This window comes from Xenopus tropicalis, chromosome 3 (genome assembly GCF_000004195.4).
Source record: "Xenopus tropicalis strain Nigerian chromosome 3, UCB_Xtro_10.0, whole genome shotgun sequence".
NCBI classification, from domain to species: Eukaryota; Metazoa; Chordata; class Amphibia; order Anura; family Pipidae; genus Xenopus; species Xenopus tropicalis.
In genome coordinates this window covers 117572430-117593210 of record NC_030679.2, presented here as the reverse complement: position 1 = coordinate 117593210, position 20781 = coordinate 117572430, and the positions used below count along the sequence as shown (strand labels likewise).

Genomic DNA, 20781 nt, shown 5'->3' with positions numbered 1-20781 from the left:
TTTACTGGCTGCTGGTTTAAAAGCAAATGTCTTATTGGTTGCTATGGGTTACTGCTCCTGGGCAAACTTAGTGCTTTTATTACATAAGGGGTTATCTAGTAGAATTAAGTCTAAAACTAAACTAAACTAGATTTTAGTTTATCTACTAGATACTGTATTTCATGACCTGGATGAATAAGAATCTTTACAGACATACATAAGGGGGTGTTTTGTACCTTTGTAAATGTAAAAAGTCTGTTCTTAAAGGGGCATATTCATAAGGCAGTGTAAAAAGCAACATTAGCATATCATTTACGATGCCCCTTGGAGCCCATGGCATGTTGTGCAAAGCCCAGGGGTATTTACAAAAGCATGTAATGATTTTTTTTTTTTTAATTGTCGCTGAGAGGTGTAAATAAAGGAGTTAATGTGACAAAATCAAGTAAAAACCAACACTGAGTGCTGCTGCATTTGACATCACATTTTGTGTGAGAAATTGTGTCTTTTGCATTTGTTCCATTGACTTGTGGTTATGGGTTACGTGGGTCTAAAGAGAAGTAAAATAATAGCGGAGCTTCCCAATCCATTTGTGCATCCAGCTGGAAGGTATCTGAACTGAGAGTCTACACCCTGCTTTGTACAGACCAAGGAGAAACTTATTTGTTGTAAGGAAATTATTTCCAAGCAACTTTCCAATTGGTCTTATTTTGTGTTTTTTTTAAATTAGTAATATTCCCATTCTGTTTCCAGCCTGAAACTGAAAACACTATCTGGTTGTTTGTTGTCACTGACTCTGAAAACCAAACATCATTGGGGGTTATGTAGTAATATAGTTATGTACTAAGTCTGCCCAGTAGCAGTAACCCATAGTAACCAATCAGCAGGCAGGAAAAAAAACACACACACACAAAAGAAGACTAAGGGGCATATTTATTATGCTGTGTTAAAAACGGCGAGAAAATTCGCCACACATCGCCAGGCTTCACCGTATAAAAATGGCATAAAAACGGCGTAAAATCGGCGTAATTTTTTACGCATTTTTCTTCCACCGGAACTTATGGAAAATAACAGCGTAATATCCGGCGTTTAGACAGCGAACTTTTCCATTTATTTTACACAGCTTTTTACTCCGTTTTTCGGCGAATTAGTTTTACACAGCATAATAAATACGCCCCTAACTGTATACTGTCTACTCCATACTAAGAGTTAATGTTAAACAAAACTAAGTGCATTTATGTTAGCTCAACATCCATCTCTCTAGTGTATTATAATGTGTGTGTCAAGCACACAAAATGTACAGTGTTCAGTTTCTAGTGGCGCCCGTGGCCCCTGGATGCCTTGCCACCGCATCACCATGCAACACAGCCACAATTATGGTAGGAATGTCACTTACCCACAAGGCATTTAGGCAATTTTATTAAGCCACAGACGGACAGTGAATGGCACCACAAGTCAGTCTGTTGATGAATAAAATTGTCTAAGTAACAGTTTATGGCACTTCACGGCAGGTGAACACTTTTAAGTAAAAAAACAAAACATAAAAAAGCCAGTGGAAAATTAAATATGAATTTATAATAAAATGCAATAGCAGAAAGCCCCCCATGTTTCTGCAGATCTGTACATGAAAATATATTTACACGTTAGCAAATAGCAAGTTGTCTATTTAGTCTCTCTGTTCCTTCTGTACATGGAAATCCAACAGAACCGGAGGAAAGGAAGGCGTTCACTTGCTTGCACTGGTTCAAAGTTGAAATAATTCCATTCCTACATCAGCAATTATAAAGCTAAGGATGTGTAAGAAAAAAATGTCCTAAAATATACGTGAAGTTAATTTATACCAATATGCAAAATTGTTAATCGACATATTTGTTGCACTTGCATTGACCACATGAGCATACACATCATCTCATCAGTCCTTGCCAGTCACATGTTCTTGTTTATGACTTTGCTTTACTTCTGTATAAAGGGCATGACAACTTCATGACAATTTTGTGACAGCAGTTTGGGGAAGGCTCTTTTCTGTTTTGGCACAATAATACCCCCTGTTCCATAAAGAATGGGTTTGCTGAGATGGCCCAGAGTACTGACCTCAACCCCACTATGCCCAGACTGGGACCCTGGCATTTCAAGTACACAGAGGCTTGAAACACTGTTAGTGATATTTGCTTCCATTCAAACATGAGAAAATGGGAACTGATGTTGGGGATCAGGCCTGGTTCACAGCCAGTGTTCCATTTCATCCAGCAGGTGCTCAGTTGGGTTCATGGTCAGACAGGCAATCTGTGGATTCTGGCAAACGCCAGAGAGGCTGCTATAAGATGCCATAGACAGTCACTACTTATGGTGGGGGATTGTTTCGCCCGCTGTATACTTGAAATGCCAGGGCCTATTTGGAATTCCAGTCCAAGCCTTCTGCCTAAGGCAAACTAAAATAAGCATGCACATAAGGGTCTACATAGTAGTAAAAACATTTATTACAGAAGAAGCAGAGATCTGTGCAAGACCAATAATTACAAAATGTATATGTGTAGCTCAGTAGAAAGGTTCCTACAAGTTGGATACCACCAAAAAACAAAGGTGAGGAGGGAAGGCACCTGTGTGTCTGAGGTCATGATCAGGAAAAAGCTATATCCCAAGTCAGATGGAGCTAAGGACCCATAAGACCTGGAAGGGAATGGCAGATATAGTGAAGTGCTGCATTCTGGAGAGGTCTCGGTACAGATACTTTTCTCCCCATATTGAGGAAACTCCCTAGCCAAGGTGAAGTGATATCTCTGCCCCTTCCTAATCTGAGCTATCTAGAAGCTTTTGTGATATGTAACAGTCATCTCTCCCATATGCCCACTCTTCTGCAGGCACTTTTTCTGGGCACAGTATAAAGCTGCCAAAATGAAACAGACAAATGTTATCAGCGGAAGGCTCAAAAGGCCGCTGTTAGTGACCACGTATCCCTTAAGGCATGGCTGAAGGCACTGCACAGAAAGAACTACACAAGTCTCTGCGCTGAACGTGTCACAAATCAAGTTGATCCTCTGCACCCGCTGATCTCTGTGCGTCTCGCTATTAGGTTCACATCCTCACTATGGACACGGATCACGCCTGTCCACTTTGCATCCTCCGCTCTTCCAGTGCCCGGCACACCCACATGGACACTGCTTCTGTGTTGCCATCATTAAACTGGACAATGAAAGGGTGATCCTGTCAATGAGACAAAGACATTGCTGTCCATCACTGCTCCATCCATCCTATTCACGATCAATCATACTCTGCAGCATCACTAGGCAAGAATGGGCTTCAATGAAGAAGTCTCTAGCCATCTGCCAGTTGCCTTATGAAATATCTGTTGTTTATGAGCTAAGAGAAATTCACCACTAACCATACAATGTCACCCTCTATATTGTATTTATACAGAATTACAGTACTAGATTTGTATTACCAGACAGCATGACAGCAATTTCTAAAGAGAAATTGGATAAAGTATTGTAGGAAGTTGAGTACACATTTACCACTCAGAGCCCAGCTCATATAATCAGGAGTCCCATGATGCTGTGGGTAGTTATAGAGAGGCTGAGCATCCACAGTGCAACTCTGGCAGGTAGGGCAGTGCCAGGGTCAGTGAGTGGCATTTCCAAGCCCTCATTTCAATGTTCCTTGCATTAATCATCAAGCAGCTGCCTGAGCCAAGCCCACCTGACTGTCACAATCAGACACTTAGCTGCCCTTGGGACTCCCTGCAAATTCTTAATTGTTTCTAGGTCTTGATGGTGTTTTAATCTAAGATTAATTTATGCAATTTTAAATAACTCTTCCTATGATTAATAAGCTTGAAAATTAAAAGGAATTGGAAGCAATTATAATAAGCCGTTGGTCATAACCTCATTAGCAGAGGGGCGGCAGGTTTCTTAAAATACACAGTTTACGTTGGATGAGCTCTTCAAATTTTGACAATAGTCTGACTACGGGGTGAAAGAGGCAGCCTCACCAAAGGAACATATGATGTCATGCAAATGATCGCTGACTCTGAACCTGAATTTGTACTAACATCCCCTTCCACCGATCTTCCAACTATAACTTAGTGAGAGTCTCAATATATTCTACTATCCCTTCCACTGATCTTCTAACTGTAACTTAGTGAGAGTCTCAATATATTCTACTATCCCTTCCACCGATCTTATAACTGTAACTTAGTGAGAGTCTCAATATATTCTACTATCCCTTCCACTGATCTTCTAACTGTAACTTAGTGAGAGTCTCAATATATTCTACTATCCCTTCCACCGATCTTCCAACTATAACTTAGTGAGAGTCTCAATATCTACTACTATCCCTTCCACCGATCTTCCAACTATAACTTAGTGAGAGTCTCAATATATTCTACTATCCCTTCCACTGATCTTCTAACTGTAACTTAGTGAGAGTCTCAATATCTTCTACTATCCCTTCCACTGATCTTCCAACTGTAACTTAGTGAGAGTCTCAATATATTCTACTATCCCTTCCACTGATCTTCCAACTATAACTTAGTGAGAGTCTCAATATATTCTACTATCCCTTCCACTGATCTTCCAACTATAACTTAGTGAGAGTCTCAATATATTCTACTATCCCTTCCACTGATCTTCCAACTATAACTTAGTGAGAGTCTCAATATATTCTACTATCCCTTCTACTGATCTTCCAACTGTAACTTAGTGAGAGTCTCAATATATTCTACTATCCCTTCCACTGATCTTCCAACTGTAACTTAGTGAGAGTCTCAATATATTCTACTATCCCTCCCACTGATCTTCCAACTGTAACTCACTGTCTGAATGTGCAATACTTTCCTGCAAACTGCTTTTTAAACTTGAGTTATCTCTGCCTCTGAAGGGACCCTACTATTTTCTGCCACTGCTCTTCTGAATAACTCTCACTGGGCTTGAATTTGTATTACTATCCCACCCACTGATATTCCAATCATCATTTACTCTGAATTTAACTGCACTGATCTTCCAGCTGTAACACTCTAAAACTGATTTTGTTTTTTACTCACTCTTACCTGTCATAAATATAACTATACACATATTATAGTAATAAAATAGCTTAGTAAGGTCTTCTGGGAATCATCTTATTACAGACTCTGCTTCTTAGAGGTTTCAGTTTCTGCCCCCAATTTTTTACATTATTACTTTAAACTGAAACCTCTAAGAAGCAGAGTCTATAATAAGATGATTCCCTATGATAAGTACTTTTTCTTGCAGTGCATGCATCCTGTAAAGAACCTGGCCTTACCATTAGCTCTTCAGGTGCTGGTCTCTCCTTTGGTGGCTTTCTCATACTGTGCAAAAGAAAAAATATTATTATATTTATATTATATAGTGGATAACATGTAAGAGTTACAGTTAGCAGAAATAAATAAGTAAAGGGGCCAGGCAGCCAAAGCATTTCTGCAGATATACTCCCTAACATCCCTATTCTGAACATTAGGTCAGTCTGATCATATAGAAGTCAATGGCAGATATCCCTTTCCTGGCGGATCCTTCTTTTGCTTCAAAACTTTAGAGGTTTCAAATTTTTAATGCTGTTTTCTTGTGCAAAATGTTACAGTGTTTCTGCAAAAAGTCGGAAAATGTGGAATTTTCGCAACTTCTCTGCAACATTTTCCACATGGACTTTTTCATTTTAGATCTTTTAGTAAATGTAAGACATTTGAGGAAACGGGTTAGTTCACATGTTAAAAATTAGGGTTTTAGTAAATCTTCCCATAAGTATCATTTACTAATCCTAGCAGCGGAAGATATAATAATGGAAGCAACATTCAACTGGTTTCCATTGGTTACTGCACACATGCGCATTTGCCCACTGTAAACGATGGTAAATATAGCTTCTTTTACCAATCCAATCACATGGCTCCTTATAAGGTTTTATTTGGGGCCAATAAGTAACGGATTAAAACATACATAAAGATATACAAATGAAAGCTGAAAGATCAGAAATCTGGATAATGAGGGAATCGGTGACCAGTGCCAGTGAGAAGAGTTATGGGAAGAAGAGGGATAGCAAAAAGGGAGCTATAGGGGGCAGCACATGGAACAGATTTACACTGCTCAAATGACTTTATGCAACCAGAGATGCACAATATTAATCAACTTGAGGACCCTCTGATGAGGCTAACAACAACTCCCGGCATTCCACTAACAGTCAAAGACCATCATAAATTTTCGGGGTAGCAGTTGAGAAAGAAATTCTTACCACTGTGTAATGAAGTGTACGAAGGACTCTGAGAATTCACCCAAAGGGAGCACGGGACACTCCTATATCAGGCAGGTAGAAGAGAGGGAAATGTAAGTATCACATAGAGTACACCAACAAAACATGCGAGGCCCATTCAACCTATGCAAACAAAACACATCTTAGCAACAGGGTTGAATAATATATGATTATTAGTAAATAAACCATATGCTCATTAAAACACAAGTGACTAAAGGTAACATGGTGACACAATGGTTAGCACTGCTGCCTTGTAGAACATAGTTCCTGGGTTTGATTCCAGCCAGGGAACTATGTACATATGTCACAGACCATTGTGTGTATGGGTGTGGCAGGTCTGTAAGCCCCACTGTAAAGTGCCACAGAATATGGTGGCTCTGTATAAAAGATAATATTATATTTGGATATGATTTTGTGCCTTTATTAGGGAGTTGGAGCTGCCATGTTGCTTCCTTTAGTGAGGTTAAATAAAATAATATTTATGGACTACAAGACAATAAAACCACTCAACATCAATTTATCATTAAAATGGTAAAATGCTTATTTGTCCTTTAGCGAGCAACAGCTTTTGAAGTGAGAATTTTCCATAAATGAGAGAAACCAAGTTTTACTCAGCAAAAAAATGTTGTACCAATTACCCACCAACTATATTGAAATGCAGAATTAGCTCAGACAACTTTAAGATACATTTATGCTCATACACAGGTATTATCATGCTGGCCACTATTCTACAGGATTATACATTTTGGATTTTGCCAGGTGTTCTGTTTTTTTATTACCCATGCACACAGTGCCTACTGCTGTACTGGGAAGAGAGTTACATGCAATCTGATGCTGCCTTTTGTGCAGGAAAAAAAATGCATCAGCTTTCTGCGTTAGGGCCTTGATCATGAGCTCTGGACCAGGTTCCAGAATCCGACTAACTCAAATATACTCCCCCTACAGAGAGAAAAGCTGGGAGGCCTGTGCTCTTCTGCTTATTACTTCAGTTTATGAAAGAATAGCAACGGAATGGCAGGGTAAGAAATCTTTTTGGTAAGCTTTTTGGCGCCATCTAAAATGTATACAATCTAAGATTAATTTGGCCACTATGCTTCACCGGCTTAGAACAAAATGTATGATTGAGATACAGGCCATGGCTATGGTAAAGGCAATGTTTCCCTTTGTACTCGACAGAAAAAGAATTGCTCTGTTCTAAGTATTTATTTATAATGTCTTACACATTCAAAAATTTTATTTACTGTCAGGTCCTACAAGATCCAGGGCAACTAGCTAGCCTGCCTAGATACAGCTAAACTAGAGATTGTACATGTAATAGGGATGCACCGAATCCAGGATTCAGTTTGGTATTCTGCCTTTTTTTAGCAGGGTTCGGATTCAGCCGAATCCGCGTTCCCGGCCGAACTGAATCCTAATTAGCATATGCTAGGGTTCGGTATTCGGCCGAATCCCATGGTATTGATTCGGGTGTTCGGCCGAACCTGAAAAACTGGGTTCGGTGCATGTAATATAAATAGGAGCCGTGCCCAAAGTGTCGCCATCATGTCTGCAATATTTGCCACAGACATGCTGTATGAAGACTGACTTCATGGAGGCAGTGTATTTGCCCCCAGATTTGGACATGTACAACCTATAACACTATAGATATTGTGTGAAGGCTGTTAAATAGAAACACCCAATATACAAAGACTGATTGGCAGGCTCTACCCCCAGTAAAACATTCTGCACGTGTTGATCAGTCCGATGTTGGGGGACTAGCACAGTCGCAGACATATGCCAGTTTCAGTAGTGGCAACACACTGCCATCTGATTAGGAAATGTACAGCTAATTGCAACGACTCAATTATCAGAAAAACAAGAGCTTTAATTACAAGAAGGACAATTAGTTGGAGCTCTTATTAAGGTTTTTGCTTTATACGGAGAGACAATACAAATAAAAAATAAACACAGTATTGCCCATGTACATATGAGCAAACACAATCCTCCCTAGGCTGGGTTTATGGGCAGGGGGCCCTACTGCTGCTTACTTAAAGAATGCCCTGTACGCTAAAGAGCACTGTAACCAACTGACTGCAAAAGAGTAAGTACAGCAGCCTAGATTTACAATGCACAATATGAATGAGTCGCACTGGGCCCTGCCAACAACTAGAATTGGCTTTAATGGAAATAAAATGCCCATGTGAATGCACAGCCATGTCCTTGATGTACTTAGGCCTTGCCCAATTATAACAAAATCCCACCCATGATCTGTCCAAACCCTGCCCACTTTGCAGCCCAGTAATTACACCTTTGTGCCTCTTGGGCCTCCCTGACTGGAGTAACCCCTGTACAACCTTGATACCAGCCCTTCACAGCACACAAATATGTATAAAAACTCTTGGCTTAAGTAGCCCTTCCTGCAAATATACCCCCACATACATGCAATGAGTGGCGTAACCTGCTCTAAATACATATTCATGCACAAGTATATATAGAATCTACACTCTGCACTCATACACCACCATGCCCATATACACATGCAACACTGTTACCTAAGCAAACACATAATACCCACTGCACAAACACTCCATATACACAAACATACTACACAAGGAGTATCATAAGAAGGGAAATAAATTTGTTTTTCCCATACTTAACATTTAGTTGAGTATCATTTTTTTAGACATCCAAAACGCAGCTGTGTATATATACACATATGTGCTCATACATGCACACGCGCAGATGGAGCAAACTTTTTTTTTTTTGCATGGAAAATAATGGTCCAAGGAAACAGAGTGCCATTTATAAATACACATATAATGAAACCGCTGCACCACAGAAACACAGCGCACAAATAACCTGAATTAATATTCCCAGGCGCTGTCCGTGGTCCCTATTATATGAGCCCGGATCAGCCTGCGGGGAGGCTCCGAGGTGGAATGGGGTGGGGGGAGAGCAGAGGCCAAGCCATGTTAAACATCCCCAGGCCTTGCCAATGAACTCTCTCAGAGGGTGTCGTCCATTGTGCTTCATTAAGAAACAAAATATAAGCTTTCCACTCCATTAGGAATGACTTTAGGAGCGAAGGCACATAAGTCTGAGACTCACCTCATCAACAATGCATTGCAATATCTGGAGCGGCTACAGAGAGAGAGAGAGACAAGTATTAACCTATATGCAATATCCCTACAGTCGAGTCATGAGAGGCACAAGAAAACACCATTAATGCAATAAAAATAGCAAGATTAATCAACAGCAGTGTGCGCTTATAAAAACACTCGTGCTGAAGCATTCGCTATTATTTCTAATGGTACCTAATCTAATATAGGCAGTTAAATGTTTGCTTTTTCTTCAAAATGCAATTTGCAAAGTTTAAAACAAGGCAGTGGAGCATGCAGGGAGAATCAGCCATCAGGAAAAAAGAGAAAAGTGATTTTTTTTTTCCCTTTATCCACAGAGTCCCCCCCCCCCCGAATCTGGTTTGTACCGCTCCCCCCCCCGCCTGAACTTGTAATGCTCACCATTAAAGATCCGTGGTTTTTCTGAATCTGTGGAAGAAATGGGATTATAATAAAAAAAAAAAAGGGAGCGAGAAATAAAAAAAATAAAAGGAAAGGGGAAAAAAGGCAATATGTAATTAGCATGTCATAATCAAAACATCTCACTAGGACACATTATGATCACTGGGAGAAAATGATTGTCTTGCTGGTGGCAATTTGTGGGCATGTGTTAACACAATTTACATAATGAAAATACACAAGTGTTAATAGCTCTTCTCTCATTTATGGGTGAAAGTCGGCAGAATGCTAATTTACCACAAACACTTTTTAGTATCCTCCAGGTTATATTAGAAAGAGGGAGGGGAAAAAAAACATAATCCATTTCAGAGGCAGAGCGGTTTCCGCTCCGTGTATAAATAATGTTTTATGCGGCTCCATCGTGAGCGCAGAGCTTAATGTGGCAATCATCGCTAATGTGAGGAAACTCGCTCTTTTTAAATTAAAAAACGATTTATTTAAAATTGAAATTAAATCATCGTCAGAAATTAGAATTTCTGGCCGCCTGCCAGGACTGGCCTGGCGTGTCACCCCTGCCTAATTTCTGGCTAGGAGACACAAACTTTAATTATATTTCTGTAATGGGACAGGGATCTGGTATGTGGAGGGAAGGGCCGAGCTTAGAGGCAGATAGGAGGGTTTCTCCAGACTTTCTATCTGAAGGGTGGCATTCTACCCTGCTGAAATGGTGCTATAAGTGGCGTTTCTATGCGCTATGCACATACAACAGCGCCATATAGATGGGTGCCACCGGCTTTCCAATAACCAGCCAATAAGTGGCACCAAGGCTAATGGATAAAAGCTGGCTGCTGTGGGAAAAAGCAATTCTTAAATATTCCATTATGCAGAGATCAGGCACCATTTTAAAATTGTATTTGCAAAGTACAATATGCAACTGGAAATGAATGTGTAACAGGGAATGTACTATATCCAACTGGAAATGAATGTGTAACAGGGAATGTACTATATCCAACTGGAAATGAATGTGTAACAGGGAATGTACTATATCCAACTGGAAATGAATGTGTAACAGGGAATGTACTATATCCAACTGGAAATGAATGTGTAACAGGGAATGTACTATATCCAACTGGAAATGAATGTGTAACAGGGAATGTACTATATCCAACTGGAAATGAATGTGTAACAGGGAATGTACTATATCCAACTGGAAATGAATGTGTAACAGGGAATGTACTATATCCAACTGGAAATGAATGTGTAACAGGGAATGTACTATATCCAACTGGAAATGAATGTGTAACAGGGAATGTACTATATCCAACTGGAAATGAATGTGTAACAGGGGATGTACTATATCCAACTGGAAATGAATGTGTAACAGGGAATGTACTATATCCAACTGGAAATGAATGTGGAACAGAGAATGTACTATATCCAACTGGAAATGAATGTGTAACAGGGAATGTACTATATCCAACTGGAAATGAATGTGTAACAGGGAATGTACTATATTCAACTGGAAATGAATGTGTAACAGGGAATGTACTATATCCAACTGGAAATGAATGTGTAACAGGGAATGTACTATATCCAACTGGAAATGAATGTGTAACAGGGAATGTACTATATCCAACTGGAAATGAATGTGGAACAGAGAATGTACTATATCCAACTGGAAATGAATGTGTAACAGGGAATGTACTATATCCAACTGGAAATGAATGTGTAACAGAGAATGTACTATATCCAACTGGAAATGAATGTGTAACAGGGAATGTACTATATCCAACTGGAAATGAATGTGTAACAGGGAATGTACTATATTCAACTGGAAATGAATGTGTAACAGGGAATGTACTATATTCAACTGGAAATGAATGTGTAACAGGGAATGTACTATATTCAACTGGAAATGAATGTGTAACAGGGAATGTACTATATCCAACTGGAAATGAATGTGTAACAGGGAATGTACTATATCCAACTGGAAATGAATGTGTAACAGGGAATGTACTATATTCAACTGGAAATGAATGTGTAACAGGGAATGTACTATATTCAACTGGAAATGAATGTGTAACAGGGAATGTACTATATCCAACTGGAAATGAATGTGTAACAGGGAATGTACTATATTCAACTGGAAATGAATGTGTAACAGGGAATGTACTATATCCAACTGGAAATGAATGTGGAACAGAGAATGTACTATATCCAACTGGAAATGAATGTGTAACAGGGAATGTACTATATCCAACTGGAAATGAATGTGTAACAGGGAATGTACTATATCCAACTGGAAATGAATGTGTAACAGGGAATGTACTATATCCAACTGGAAATGAATGTGTAACAGGGAATGTACTATATCCAACTGGAAATGAATGTGTAACAGGGAATGTACTATATCCAACTGGAAATGAATGTGTAACAGGGAATGTACTATATCCAACTGGAAATGAATGTGTAACAGGGAATGTACTATATCCAACTGGAAATGAATGTGTAACAGGGAATGTACTATATCCAACTGGAAATGAATGTGTAACAGGGAATGTACTATATTCAACTGGAAATGAATGTGTAACAGGGAATGTACTATATCCAACTGGAAATGAATGTGTAACAGGGAATGTACTATATCCAACTGGAAATGAATGTGTAACAGGGGATGTACTATATCCAACTGGAAATGAATGTGTAACAGGGAATGTACTATATCCAACTGGAAATGAATGTGTAACAGGGAATGTACTATATCCAACTGGAAATGAATGTGTAACAGGGAATGTACTATATCCAACTGGAAATGAATGTGTAACAGGGAATGTACTATATCCAACTGGAAATGAATGTGTAACAGAGAATGTACTATATCCAACTGGAAATGAATGTGTAACAGGGAATGTACTATATCCAACTGGAAATGAATGTGTAACAGAGAATGTACTATATCCAACTGGAAATGAATGTGTAACAGGGAATGTACTATATCCAACTGGAAATGAATGTGTAACAGGGAATGTACTATATCCAACTGGAAATGAATGTGTAACAGGGAATGTACTATATCCAACTGGAAATGAATGTGTAACAGGGAATGTACTATATTCAACTGGAAATGAATGTGTAACAGGGAATGTACTATATTCAACTGGAAATGAATGTGTAACAGGGAATGTACTATATTCAACTGGAAATGAATGTGTAACAGGGAATGTACTATATCCAACTGGAAATGAATGTGTAACAGGGAATGTACTATATCCAACTGGAAATGAATGTGTAACAGGGAATGTACTATATTCAACTGGAAATGAATGTGTAACAGGGAATGTACTATATCCAACTGGAAATGAATGTGTAACAGGGAATGTACTATATCCAACTGGAAATGAATGTGTAACAGGGAATGTACTATATCCAACTGGAAATGAATGTGTAACAGAGAATGTACTATATCCAAATGGAAACACCAGGACTTCCATAGGATAACATACTAGGCATCCACAATAACTGTGTCCAACACAAGTCCAAGGCCTTGTATGGATTTGATTTATGAAATCCATGGCCTTTAGCTATTATACTGTGTAAAGCAGAACAGTGTAACCAAATAATGGCTTCATATTAACCCTACCTCTTCGTTCTTTAGAACAAGCGTAGGAAAAATATTTAGTTAAACTATTTACTAGTTAAATCCATTAAATCAACCATTCATTCTACCTGAGACAGCAGTACAGAGATTCCCCCGGACACAAACCATTAATATTTAATATCTTACTTTCTACTGAACAAATGAGTGGCATTTAAGGAACAGATAATTGTGTGTATTTGCCCTTTATATTAGCATTCCAGCCTATCGGTGTTGTGGTTGCCTTATAGGTAATGGTACAGTCCTCAAATCCATATTCACAGATAGGTGAATGCTGCCCAATAAATTGCTGTCCTGAAACTGTTAATATTTGCATTATTAAGCTTTTTGTATTCCTCTGCTTGAACTGATTATTCATAGAAACTGTACTGTACAATCTGTACTGTCCAACAATTTTGCCCAGTTGGCTGGCAGTCATAGAACAGAAGCAGAGCAAGGTGTTGGCACCCTGTCTATTGCATACTTTCAGACTAGAAAAGCCAATATAAAATAAACTGTTCTGAATATAACGCCCAGGCCGTTGTGTGAGCTATAGTTGACAAGAGTAGTAGGGCCATATGTCAAGTATCCTGTCCAGAGGGAACATGTGAAGCAAAGCAGAGATTTTGGTTGAGCAAAGAACATGTTACATTGGCTTCAGTAGCCATATAATGAAATTTATCAGGGCCGCTTCTGTAATGCGGAAAGGTGAGAAAGACAAATAAATCAGCACTGCATGTTTAAAATAAATGCCCTCTAGAGAGGGAGCAAAACCATATTGAAGATTATTACATAGGTGCAATGCAATACATGCAAAGGTTGCAGTAGTTAAGGTGGGATAGTAGAAATAGGACATAGTGACTTCTCTCCATCTGTGCATCATGGAACACTCAGATGTAGTTAGAAAAACACCCATGAAGTTGTCCAAGATGGAAATCTAGGGTAGGATCCAAAAATCGCTACCCCTGTACTATGTCTGCTAGGTCTGGAGATAGCACTTAACTGACTAAAACCATGTATCAAAGGGCTTGCTATAAAAATGCTCAGGAATGGAAGCATGTTCACAAGGAAAGAAATGTTTTAACAGCTAAATGCCATATTTTCATGGAAGCAAAAACATCTCTCTTCCCTCATTCTCTCTTATCTTTTCATCTTTTGATCATTCCTCTTCCCACTGCGTTCTCTTATCTGTCTCTTCTGTCTTGTTCATCAGATAATCTTCTCATTGCCCCCCTCGCACGACACACGCCTGCATTTTATTCAAATAATTCTTAAAAACAGCTTAAAAAGCCGTTTGGAATAACAGAGAGCGTTGCCATCAATCAGTACGGGGGAGGGCGAGGATTTCCGCTGGTAAGTGTATAAACAGCAGATCAGCTCTTCAGAAGCAGTCATAAAAAACTCCATTAACTTCTGACAAAGAATGCAAATTAATCACAACATGGGGCTAGGCTGGAATTAGTGTGCATTCTGATCAGGGGCGAGGACTGAAGAGATCCCTAGTAGCCCTCGCTAGAGCTGAATGAAAGCCCAGAGGAACATGAGATTTTCGAAAAAATAGCGCAAAACCCATTTCTCCTAAAAGAACTGCTTTAACCAGTTTCATCTGCAGAAATAATTTCTCAGACTATATTCCTCCAATAGTCTGGAACAGCGATGTCAAAATTGAAGCTCTTGTGGTTTAGAAGTCATGGCAATATTCTCACCATGCTTGTATTTTATAACTATGGCGCAAAGGTCACCAAAATTCAAAATTTCCATTCATTAAAGTTAACTTAGTGACAGAGAAAACTATACTATAGGAACTCTAAAGTCAACCGGGGTAATGTATGGGTAGATTCCATGGTGTTGCACATACAATAACAAAAAATAGCATAGGAGGAACCAAAGGGTAGATTAAGAACCCAGCAAAAGTGAGCTCAACCAATATTGTGATGTAATAGCTTAGCATTTAAAGATGGAAGGAATCTCTCTATATGTGCCCTACTCCACCGCTTCTAAAAAGTGTTAGTATCCCTCTCCATCAGAACATTTCAACTGCCCTACCATGTATGTTTTGTGAACTAGTGTTTTAAACTTGCCACAATAAAACTCAAAGTCATTACTTCTGGGGCATAAAAACAGAGATAAGAGAGTAAACAGATCCATTGATCCCAAGAATGGAAGAAGGGTGCCTTAAAAAAGACTTTACCCTAGGGCTCCATTAAAACTCAAATCCATCTTCAAGAGAAGTCAATGGACATGAGTTCTGCTGTACTCATCCAAGCAGTCAGATCCAAATGACAATTGGTTTGTCTGCAACAGCATATAAACACTGGTCTGAACACATACACAGACTTCTATTATATAGAAAACATGGTGATACTTCAATGTAATAGGCATGGATACTCTTTTCAACTAAGCCGATACTGGAAAATTCCTATATAGAAATAATGATTCCCTAAGTGTGTGTGTTGAGAATACAATGTGTACCGACTTGTAATGAGACTGCTCAGTGTTTAGAAATGGAGAGGTTCCCAATAAATACAAGGTGCTGCAGATGCTCACCCATGGAGGGTATTGGCTGGCACATTTGGCCTAAGGGCTTGCAGCAGAATCTCGTTCAGCCCCAGGTACAATCTCTGCCTGCACATAAGGAGTCAGGAAAATTAACAGCACAGAGAGGACTCTGGTATCAGCAGGGGGCAGGAAGGAGGGAGGAAGGGGCCTTCGATTCATTTTGAAAAGAAGGGGGGGATAAGAAAAAAAAAATGAAATTTGGAGTTGAAAAAATGAAAGTAATGAATTAATGGGGTGTGAAAACATAGGGAGCGCTCCTGTAACAGAGACCATTCCCTCAGATATCCGATCAGCTCATCTCTAGGGGATCTCCATTTCATTTACAGGCTGATTTCTGGAACTGGAAACAAAATGGGTTTCTTATTCTAACCAAAGGCCTCGCTTAGTGAATGTGCTTTAAATAACATAAATCGGTAAAAAGCCTGCTTGCTGCTACAGGCACTTGGGTATGTGGCATAAAACACAAAAACATAAGGGTAAAGTGACTCTGTTCTTGTTGCAGGGAAAGGGCACATTCTGGAAATGCAACCTTCATGCCTGATCCATTAGGCACCGTTGGATCTTGGCTCACTGATGGTTCTCAATAGGCTTGTCCTTTCGTAAGCCTTTGGCATGATTATAAAACGGACACTGCACATGATAAAGGTTTGGTAACACTACCCAAAACTGGTCAGGTTAATCACTCACTGGTACACATTCTCCTGCTGCAAACTGGCCACAATTTAACCTTTCATTTACTAAACAGGATGCTGTTTAGTAAATGAAAGGTTAAATTGTCGCTAGTTTGTAGCAGGAGAATGTGGAGATGGTTTAAATGGGCAGATTCTGCTTATAGCATTTTGTCCCAGGCTGAGACACCTCTATTTGCATTATAATAGGTTATTAATAGCAGCCTCGGGAGCTCTGCCTGCCCAATCTTATAAATAGCCCAACACAGCCTGGGGCAGGAGCCAGACGGCAGAACATTCACCCACCAACAGCTCAGAATTTTCCCAGGACACCGTATCTCAGGCAAAGAACCAAGTGTGCTGGCTTTTTTCCTGGTGTTGCTCGGTCTGGGAAACACAGTGAGAGGGGTGCAAGGCACAAAATGACGGTGTTTGTAGCCTCTTCTCTGGCAGAGTGTGATGCCATTACCCTGCTCTGTACTCTTGCTTTCGCCTCTTCTTTATTGGCAGAGGAAATGCACACAAAGCTAAATTACTCTTTTAATCACAATGTCCTCTCAGTGCGCCTTCAGTGAGAATGGCTGGTACGGAACACAGATTCCTCGCTAATAAATGTTTGCGACAGGCTGAAAAATGATAACGGACATGCTGTGTGTGACAATGCCGGTAACATGCCATATCTGCTTTCTCTTGTAACAGTGAAGCACAGGAAACATCTCCCATCACACTCACACCTCTGCCCGCCTGTATCACATACTTCCACACATGCACATAGCAATCTTACAGCACCCTGCAATACAACCAGGATGCACAGCAGCATTAGGGGTTGGCAGGATGGTGGGATCTGGAGTACAAACTGTTGGAAAACTACAACTCCCATCCCTCCTTCACCAAAGTTAGGCAAGAGGTTCTGAAAGCTGTAGTTCTACAGTAGCTGAAGTGACAAAGGTTGGGCCAGGCTTTGTTTCAGCATATAAATTGTACATACCTGTGGATAAGGGAATCTTCCAAGCGCCAACTGAAGAAAGAAAGATAAGAACATAATGTTAGATAATAAGTATAATATATAGTCTTACTAGCCACACGCTCTCTCTGGATTTAGCCTATACAGTGGAGGAAATAATTATTTGACCCCTCACTGATTTTGTAAGTTTGTCCAATGACAAAGAAATGAAAAGTCTCAGAACAGTATCATTTCAATGGTAGGTTTATTTTAACAGTGGCAGATAGCACATCAAAAGGAAAATCGAAAAAATAACATTAAATAAAAGATAGCAACTGATTTGCATTTCATTGAGTGAAATAAGTTTTTGAACCCCTACCAACCATTAAGAGTTCTGGCTCCCACAGAGTGGTTAGACACTTCTACTCAATTAGTCAACCTCATTAAGGACACCTGTCTTAACTAGTCACCTGTATAAAAGACACCTGTCCACAGAATCAATCAATCAAGCAGACTCCAAACTCTCCAACATGGGAAAGACCAAAGAGCTGTCCAAGGATGTCAGAGACAAAATTGTAGACCTGCACAAGGCTGGAATGGGCTACAAAACCATCAGCAAGAAGCTGGGAGAGAAGGTGACAACTGTTGGTGCGATTGTTCGAAAATGGGAGGAGCACAAAATGACCATCAATCGACCTCGCTCTGGGGCTCCACGCAAGATCTCACCTCGTGGGGTGTCAATGATTCTGAGAAAGGTGAAAAAGCATCCTAGAACTACACGGGAGGAGTTAGTTAATGACCTCAAATTAGCAGGGACCACAGTCACCAAGAAAACCATTGGAAACACATTACACCGCAATTAAAATCCTGCAGGGCTCGCAAGGTCCCCCTGCTCAAGAAGGCACATGTGCAGGCCCGTCTGAAGTTTGCCAATGAACACCTGAATGATTCTGTGAGTGACTGGGAGAAGGTGCTGTGGTCTGATGAGACCAAAATAGAGCTCTTTGGCATTAACTCAACTCGCTGTGTTTGGAGGAAGAAAAATGCTGCCTATGACCCCCAAAACACCGTCCCCACCGTCAAGCATGGGGGTGGAAACATTTTGCTTTGGGGGTGTTTTTCTGCTAAGGGCACAGGACAACTTATTCGCATTAACGGGAAAATGGACGGAGCCATGTATCGTGAAATCCTGAACGACAACCTCCTTCCCTCTGCCAGGAAACTGAAAATGGGTCGTGGATGGGTGTTCCAGCACGACAATGACCCAAAACATACAGCAAAGGCAACAAAGGAGTGGCTCAAGAAGAAGCACATTAAGGTCATGGAGTGGCCTAGTCAGTCTCCGGACCTTAATCCAATAGAAAACCTATGGAGGGAGCTCAAGCTCAGAGTTGCACAGAGACAGCCTCGAAACCTTAGGGATTTAGAGATGATCTGCAAAGAGGAGTGGGACCAACATTCCTCCTAAAATGTGCGCAAACTTGGTCATCAATTACAAGAAACGTTTGACCTCTGTGCTTGCAAACAAGGGTTTTTCCACTAAGTATTAAGTCTTTTTTGTTAGAGGGTTCAAAAACTTATTTCACTCAATGAAATGCAAATCAGTTGCTATCTTTTATTTAATGTTATTTTTTCGATTTTCCTTTTGATGTGCTATCTGCCACTGTTAAAATAAACCTACCATTGAAATGATACTGTTCTGAGACTTTTCATTTCTTTGTCATTGGACAAACTTACAAAATCAGTGAGGGGTCAAATAATTATTTCCTCCACTGTATATACTTTGTGTGTATATTTTTATTTCATCCCACCCCACCTCCAAAAGGATAAAGGGAAAATACCTTTAAATGCAATAGGTTTTACCCTTTTTTTATTCTTTATCATATGATTTATGATGATATAAAAGTATAATATGTGTAGAGAACATAATATATATGCTATGGAATCTGCATTTTTTCTTATTCAGCTAAGTTAAATGGTAACCGTTTTTCCAAGGGAAGTAATATGGCAGTACCCTTCATATAAATAAGTAGAAACAATTATTTGTATTATGCATTGCTTAAGCATTTATGGATTCAGTTAAACAGTATCAAGGCAAATATGCAACTTTATTTTCCATAATTCCAAAAACATAAATGTCCCTTTTTCAGCCACAATATACTACCAGATTTTAATATTTGTGTTTTTCTGTGCAATCTTTCTTACTACATCGGTGGGCAGGCTGTTGGGACCCCACCTGATGTGGCATACCTAAAAATCTAGCATAAGAACACAAAACTTGTCAGCATGCCAGCTACTAGAACAACCAAGTGGCCACTGGATAGTGATGCAGAACTGGAGATTTGAGCAAACATACTACCCCCAGGGGCAGTAGCAAGTTCAGATGTGGACTGGCAACCTGTGGGTTCTGGCAAATGCCAGAGGGGCTGCTGTAAGATGCCATAGACAAACAGTGTCTGCGGGCCTGTGGGGGGCTGGTTGGGCCTCCGAGAGGGCCTATTTTGAATACTAGTCCTGACCTGAGCGGGTCACATCTATCAAGGCCCTTTGCCTTCACTTCATCCACATCACTAATATGAGGTCTATACTGATCTTGACATGGCCTAGCCTGGAGCCCAAAGGGTTGTACAACTAAAGCCCTAAAAATTCCCAGATACCCCTTAAGCAGGCAGGAGATTCTGTGAATTCTAGTTTATCCGTTGGGTATCCCTAGGCTAAAAATGATCTGGAGGGTTAAACTTATACCTATAGATCCCTAACTACAGTATGGTTGACTGCAACTCACGGCATCCTCCCACACCAAGTGACTTTTAGAGCAATTTGAGGAGGTGCAGTTTATCAGCAGCTGGAGAACCAGCGGTCACAAATCAACTATTCTAGATCTCTGAGGTGACTTCTAATGTTTTAAATTAAGGTACACTTGACATAACTTCACCTATCATAACGAACACTACTGCTAAGCACTATTTATATTTTAGTAAAAAATCAGTAGAGTTTGTGTTATAACCATAATATACCCAAATTATCCTAGTGCACCCCACCTATGTCTGAATCCAAGATGCACTGTTATTGCTTATTAATTTTGGGATGTATAATTGCCAGGAAATGAAGATCTGCAGAGAGCAAAGTGTAATGTTTTCCAGACACAGCCTCCAGACATCTCACTGTACGAAATGTGCTTCAGATTTAATGAAGCCTTTATATCCTGTTGTATTCAGCCTGTGCGTTTCACGCAGGGTCACGCAGCAATCA

At 39.9% G+C, this 20781-nt stretch overlaps 1 protein-coding gene across 3 annotated transcripts in view; it reads right to left on the bottom strand.

The window, feature by feature from the left end:
* Window positions 1–1531: 1531 nt before the first annotated feature.
* Window positions 1532–20781, bottom strand: part of map2k5 (mitogen-activated protein kinase kinase 5) — a 74197-nt gene continuing 54947 nt past the window's right edge. For 2 of the 3 annotated variants that reach the window (XM_018092081.2, XM_012959002.3), the window contains 6 exons: window positions 17575–17604; window positions 9729–9755; window positions 9316–9348; window positions 6211–6272; window positions 5251–5296; window positions 1532–3177 (listed from right to left, as the gene is read on the bottom strand). In XM_018092081.2, coding sequence (XP_017947570.1) covers window positions 3073–3177; window positions 5251–5296; window positions 6211–6272; window positions 9316–9348; window positions 9729–9755; window positions 17575–17604 — 303 coding nt within the window. In that variant the 3' untranslated portion in view covers window positions 1532–3072. 3 annotated transcript variants of the gene reach the window in all.